A 7,039-nucleotide genomic window follows, 5' to 3' on the forward strand; every position below is an offset into this window, starting at 1 on the left:
CGAGTTCGAACGAGCCGAAGCTGTTGTTTGTTCCTTTTTTTTTTTTTAAGCGCTTGGAGTTGGGACTGGGAGGGTTCCGGGGAGCGCCGAAGTGAAGGTACTCTGTTGTGCAAAGCATGGGGTCATCGGGCTGGTCTTCTGTCGGAACTTGCATTTACGCGCGGCTGGGTGCGGCAGAGAAGAAAGAAGCAAGTATGGAAGAAATGTACGTATCACAAATGGAGGGCATATGTTGTGATTGATGGTGGGATCTATCTATATTAAGTACGGATACCTAGTGGGATGGATATTCGAAACCTGAAACCGAGTGGGAAAGGGGACTGAGGAATGGAGCCGAGGATTGCAGAGTAGATGAGCTTGGACGGTTGGGTAACGCAGGCAAGAGGTTGCAAAATTGTTGTTGAGAACCACTGTCACCGACCTTTTGCATGGAAGAGAAAATGATCTTGAAGGCCAGCGGGTTCGGGGGGGGAAACATGGAGCCTGCAGGGGTACGGAGGGAGTACTTTAGTCTAGTTACAGCATCATGCCACCATGTTTAAGAAGGCCCTAGCTTGGCTGAAGCTCTGGCTTGCAATAGCTGGGATTTAGGCGCCCGGGAGCCCGGTCAGTAAGTAGCAGAAGGGCTTAAGCCATTCAAGTCGGGAGCCTGGGTTTTAGGGGGGAAAGGCAACCCCGAAGGTGAGGACCTTAGGATCTTAGGTAGCCGTGGTGCTGTCCCTAGACTAGGGGCTAGTACTCTGTGCGTAGGCCAAGGCCACAGCCCATCATCTCTGGCCCATCTAAGCACTGCCAGTAGTACCAAGCACTACGGAGCTGAACTGCTGAACTGAAGCTGAAGCTGAAGCTGAAGAGGGATGAGTCTCCCCCTAAGCCTAAAGCAGCGACCACTGGGCCCAGCGCTGCCCACGGCCACTATTTAGGGCGCAGTGCTCCCGCCCTCTACCGCGCTGAACCCCCGCCAGGAATGAAAAATTATTTTCTTCTCTCCATCTCCCTTCTCTCTTTCTCTTCTTCCCCCAAACACAACAGCAACAACAGCAACAACAGCTACCCTACCCTCCCAATATCTTCAGGTCTTTGGTCTGTTGTTTCTTTTCATCATGTCGCGCAAGGACGATCCCAAGGCCCATGATGGCCAAGTCACTGTCAATGTTGAGGACTTTACCCGGACCCGTGAAAGTGTGAGTTATCTTTTGTGTTTCAAGCTGCTGCTGCAGCAGTTTGCCCCCCGAAAACTGGTGGTGTTGCAGCGTACCATGGCCGCCCACCCCAGCACTTGCCCACGCGTCAGTAAACAAACCACAAACCCACCTGCGCGCACTCCCTATCTACCTTAACCTACCTACCTATCTGTAAAATTACCTATGCACTGAGCGCAGGGTAAAACTTACTTGTGACATTGCTCTTAATCCTCATTATGCCGTTCCTTTTCTGTTACTTTGGCCTATTCATTCATGGTCGACAATAGCTTCGTGCGGCCTTTCCGGCCCTCCGCCAGGCGCCCCTATCCTCGTCCTCCCGGGCTTTGGCGCGTACCCAAACCTGCTCACAGTCACATACCATATTGCTGTCGCCTCACGACTTCACCCATCCTTGTAACTCTACAGCCCAACTAATGTATCTCAGGTTCTTGTCAGCTTGTCTAATCTGCAGGCGGCTGTCTCCGATCTGACTCGCGCCTATATCAACCATACCAACACTGTGTTGAACCCTAGTCTCTCTACGCTGGACTTGGGCAACTTCAACAACATCACTGCCGCACTCTTGGAGAATGGATTGCTGGGTGCGCGCTCCAGCAGCCCTGGCGCCAAGTCTGAGGTTGGCGATAAGAAGAAGCGCAAGCGCGCTCCTCCTGACCCGAACGCCCCCAAGCGTGCCCTGACCCCCTACTTCCTGTACATGCAACATAACCGCCCCCTCATTGCGCAGGAATTGGGCCCCAGCGCTAGGCCCAAGGATGTCTCCGACGAGGGCACTCGTCGCTGGGCTGAGATGCCCGAGGCGCAGAAGGAGGTATGTGATTTTTATCGGGATGATTTTTTTGCAGAGCTTTTGCTAACATATCGACAGGTCTGGAAGAAGCTTTATGCCGATAACCTGGCCGTCTACAAGGAAAAAGTCAAGGCCTACAAGGCTGGTCTGCCCTGGTCCGAGGATGACAACACCAAGGCGGCCAGCCAGCTCCAGCAGGACATTGCTGGCGCATCTGCCTCTGGTGACGAGTCCGAGGAGGAGCAGGAGGAAGAAGCGGACGAGGAAGAGGAGACAGAAGAGTCCTCTCCGGAGCCGGTCAAGGAGCCCACTCCGCCTCGTAGCAACAAGCGCCGCCGCAGCGAGGTGAAGACTCCATCTAAGAAGAATGAATCCCCCGAGAAGAAGAAGCGCACCTCTGCGCGCAAGGGAAATGAAAAGGACAAGGAGGAGGAGCAACCCGCTTCGACTCGCAAGGCTGCTGGCGCCGACGCCAAGCGCTCCAAGAAGAAGCGCAAGAGCGAGGTTGGCGCTGATGAGTAAATTAGAAGCCGATCTTGATTGTTCATAGCTGTCGTGCGGGTATACGGTGCCTTGAATGGATATATGTTTGGCTTTGTTGTGCATCTACTGGTTGATACTGTGTTGCCGATGTGGTCTCTTCCAAAAGTGCTCTACAATCATTTTGGATTGTGTTAATCAACAATGTTTGTATTCAGCAAGGGAGGTTGAGCTAGGACATTCCATGATGTTTAATTCCGGGTAAATGCTTGTAGAGGAGGTCTCAGGCCCGATCCCGTCGAGTCCATCCTCATATCGTGCACAAGTCTGGATCAGAAGAGAACGTGAAGAATGAGGATGAAAAATGAGGATGAAGAGAATGAGTTAGATAGAGAAGCAAGGAGTTACAGTCGAGACACAGAGCATGCTGACTTCTAGTAAAAGAAAATCCGTCAAGGAATTCCATTAGTCAGGGAGTAGCACAAATCCTTAACAAGGCTGGCAGAACCAGGAGAGAAAGCTAAAAAAGTCATGCAGTGTCAGACTCTCATCTGTTGATCATTAGCGGTAAATATAAAATCCAATGCGTCAAGCGTCAAGCGTCAGGTACCTAGGTAGTGTCAAGCACTGAGTCCTGAGGCAAGGGAGAATTCCATGTTAGTAACAAAATCACGGCCAACTGCCATAGGCCGAGCAGCCCTTATCGCAGCCTTATCTCTCCGGCCACCATAAAGTACTCCATCCCCACTCAGGACTCTCCCTCTCCCGGCCTTCGCCTGTGTCCCTTTGGCTGACTCTCTGGAGTCTGAAGTCTGAAGTCTGGACTGGGCTGGACTGGCTGAACCTGGCTAAATGTTTTAAATTCAATCAAGTGCCCCTCTTCTTTGTCTGTTTTTGTTTCTCAAGATTTTGGTTCAGAGATTGTTCGATTCTTTTGCCCTAGTCCATCGTGATACCCTTTCCTCATCGCCTTGCACGTGGCTGGGGCGATTGTGATTCGCAGGCCAAGACAGCTCCTTCTCCCCCCGCCCGACTGACTACTGCACTGTTACGATGCACCTCATCCCCAAGGAGGTATGTTATGCCATTCAGTCCATATATGACAGGGATCCGCTTGCGTACGGCATACACCCGCAACTGAAGTCAGCACTGACAATGTTGCACTGACAGCTGGACAAGCTCGCCATCTCGCAGTTGGGATTTCTCGCCCAGCGTCGGCTTGCACGTGGTGTGCGACTCAATCATGCGGAGGCGGTGGTATGTATTACGTACCCTCTATTCTCGTTGCGCGATACACCTGGGAAAGTCTGTATCATAGCTAATCGCGTGTCCAGGCTCTCATTTCGTCGAATCTGCAAGAGGTATATCCCCAACCCAAGCTGGATCCCATCGCGCTTACACGCAGCAGCTGATTCGCGATGGCCACTACTCGGTGGCCGATCTCATGTCCATCGGCAAAACCATGCTCGGCCGTCGCCATGTCCTGCCCTCCGTCGTACATACTCTCGTCGAGCTCCAGGTCGAAGGAACGTTCCCCACAGGCACTTACCTCGTGACGGTCCACCATCCCATCAGCAGCGATGACGGCGATCTGGAGAAAGCGTTGTATGGCAGCTTCCTCCCCATTCCACCGGCGGATGCGTTCCCCGATCCGAACCCGGACGACTACCTCCCAGAGAAGATGCCAGGTGCTGTCCTGCCCGTGAAGAACGAACGGATTACTCTGAACGATGGGCGCAAGCGCATCAGGCTGAAGGTGATGAGCAAGGGCGATCGCCCAATCCAGGTTCGTTCAGGCGCCACTCAGACTCGTGCGCGCACAAGAATTTCTGACTGACCGCGATTAGGTCGGCTCCCACTACCACTTCATCGAGACCAACCCTCAGCTCCATTTTGACCGTCTGCGGGCGTACGGATACCGGCTCGATATCCCCGCTGGTACTTCGGTCCGGTTCGAACCCGGCGACACCAAGACCGTCACGCTGGTCGAGATTGCAGGCAATCGCATCATCAAGGGTGGCAACTTCATTGCCTCTGGAAAGGTTGATACCAGTCGAGCCGAGGAGATCATGCAGCGCTTGGAGGTCGAGGCTTTCGCTCATGTCCCTGAACCTGAACCGACAGCGGACAATGCGCTCATCGCGCCTTTCACGATGGACCGAGAAGCTTATGCGCGGATGTTTGGACCCACCACCGGAGACCTGGTCAGATTGGGACTGACTAACCTGTGGGTTCGGGTGGAAAAAGATTGTACGGTTTATGGAGACGAGTGCGCTTTCGGTGGCGGCAAGACTCTTCGCGAGGGTATGGGCCAGTCCTCGGAGAGGTCCGAAGCCGAGTGTCTGGACACCGTCATTACGAATGCGCTGATCATCGACTGGAGCGGAATCTACAAGGCTGACATTGGTATCAAGAATGGGCTGATCTCTGCTATTGGCAAGGCTGGCAACCCGGATATGATGGACGGAGTGCATCCGGACATGATTGTCGGCTCATCCACTGATGTCATTGCTGGAGAAAACAAGATCGTGACGGCCGGCGGATTCGATACCCACATTCACTTTATCTGCCCTCAGCAGGTGGACGAAGCGCTTGCTTCTGGTGTCACCACATTTTTGGGCGGAGGGACTGGTCCGTCGACCGGTACGAACGCGACGACCTGCACGCCCGGACCAACGCACATGCGCCAGATGATCCAGGCGTGCGACAGTCTCCCGATCAATGTCGGGATCACCGGCAAAGGTAATGACTCTGGTGGCAAGAGTATCGAGGAGCAGATCCGTGCCGGAGCGGCCGGCTTGAAGTTGCACGAGGACTGGGGGTCCACCCCCGCCGCGATCGACACCTGTCTCGCCATGTGCGACAAATTCGACGTCCAATGCATGATCCACACCGACACGCTGAATGAATCCGGCTTCGTGGAGCAGACCGTCAAATCGTTCAAGAACCGCACCATCCACACCTACCACACGGAGGGGGCCGGCGGTGGCCATGCACCCGATATCATCTCCGTCGTAGAACACCCCAACGTGCTGCCCAGTAGCACCAACCCCACGCGCCCCTTCACCATGAACACCCTGGACGAGCACCTGGACATGCTGATGGTGTGCCACCATCTGTCCAAGAACATCCCCGAGGACGTCGCCTTCGCCGAGTCCCGGATCCGCGCCGAAACCATCGCTGCCGAGGACGTCCTCCATGACCTCGGCGCCATCAGCATGATGTCATCGGACTCGCAGGCCATGGGCCGGTGCGGCGAGGTGATCCTGCGCACTTGGAACACCGCGCACAAGAACAAGGCGCAGCGCGGGCCCCTCAAGGAGGACGAGGGCACCGGCGCGGACAACTTCCGCGTCAAGAGGTACATCAGCAAGTACACCATCAACCCGGCCATCGCGCAGGGTATGTCGCACCTGATCGGAAGCGTCGAGGTTGGCAAGCTCGCGGACCTGGTCATCTGGTACCCCAGTACCTTCGGCACCAAGCCGGCCCAGATCCTGAAAAGCGGCATGATTGTCGCCTCGCAGATGGTACGTCTTTCCCCTGTTTTTTTTATTTTTTTATTTTATTTTATTTTTTTTTTTTTCCCTGTAGACCTATTGCCATCGTTTGACTAACGAGTACAGGGCGACCCCAACGGCTCCATCCCGACCATCGAACCGGTCATCATGCGTCGCCAGTTCGGCGTAAGCTCCCTCTCTTCTTCGCTTCAATCCTTCAAATCAGTCTACTAACAAGGTCCAGGCCTTCGTCCCAAGCACATCAATCATGTGGGTCTCCCAGGCCTCCATCGACGACGGCATCGTCCAGTCCTACGGCCTCAAGAAACGTATCGAGGCCGTCAGGAACTGCCGCAACGTCGGTAAGAAGGACATGAAGTTCAATGACACCATGCCCAAGATGCGGGTTGATCCGGAGAGCTACCGCGTCGAGGCGGACGGGGTGCTCTGCGAGGCGGAGCCGGCGGGCGAGTTGCCTTTGACGCAGAGTTACTTCGTTTACTAGGCTTGGGCTGTCTGCTTGTCCCTGGCCTTTTTTTCGGAATGTGCAAACTTGGACTTGGCTTTTGGTTGTTGTCGTTTTTATATACCATCATTTTGTTAGCATCAGCGATACCGATACGGACGAATAATGATTCACGCAGTATATGGTTCACATGATTCTCATCAGCTACCAACACTGGTAAGGTAACTATCATACATCGTCTAGATACCTAACACATAGGGAGACGACTAAAGTTCAGCTTCCTCCGTGCTGTGATTATCCCCCGCCGAAACAAGCCCCATGCAAGCCCACGCGTCGTAGCTATCCGCCCGCGCAGCAAGATATGCCGCGCGTCGCGCACGAGACGAGCTCGATCTGTTCAAGGTCCGGGGTAGTCCCGGCGCTCCCTCCGAGTCAGGGTCGCCGGAGCCGTCCTGCTGGAGAGGCCCGACGATTTGATCCTGCGAGGCCAATGCGGACGAGGAGATGGAGAGGGTATTGGTTGCTTGGCTGTCGGGTATATCATTATCGTTATGATCATCATTATCGTGGTTGTGGTTGTGGTTGTGGTTGTGGTTGT

The 7,039-nt window shown here is 54.4% G+C and overlaps 2 protein-coding genes across 2 annotated transcripts; both read left to right on the top strand.

Moving 5' to 3' along the window:
- Nucleotides 1-1,103: 1,103 nt before the first annotated feature.
- On the top strand, nt 1,104-2,517 carry CDV56_106843 (HMG-box domain-containing protein; the record flags this gene model as incomplete). Its single annotated transcript, XM_026760462.1, has 4 exons — nt 1,104-1,293; nt 1,472-1,572; nt 1,630-2,016; nt 2,074-2,517. The coding sequence occupies 4 exons, from the start codon at nt 1,104-1,106 to the stop codon at nt 2,515-2,517; spliced, it is 1,122 nt and encodes a 373-aa protein (XP_026612939.1).
- Nucleotides 2,518-3,528: 1,011 nt separating this feature from the next.
- Nucleotides 3,529-6,480, top strand: URE1 (urease Ure; the record flags this gene model as incomplete). Its single annotated transcript, XM_026760596.1, has 7 exons — nt 3,529-3,549; nt 3,646-3,732; nt 3,810-3,836; nt 3,884-4,261; nt 4,323-6,005; nt 6,102-6,161; nt 6,220-6,480. The coding sequence occupies 7 exons, from the start codon at nt 3,529-3,531 to the stop codon at nt 6,478-6,480; spliced, it is 2,517 nt and encodes an 838-aa protein (XP_026612940.1).
- Between the last annotated feature and the right edge of the window lie 559 nt (nt 6,481-7,039).

The sequence above is a fragment of the Aspergillus thermomutatus genome (assembly GCF_002237265.1).
Source record: "Aspergillus thermomutatus strain HMR AF 39 chromosome Unknown NODE_149, whole genome shotgun sequence".
Taxonomy (NCBI): domain Eukaryota; kingdom Fungi; phylum Ascomycota; class Eurotiomycetes; order Eurotiales; family Aspergillaceae; genus Aspergillus; species Aspergillus thermomutatus.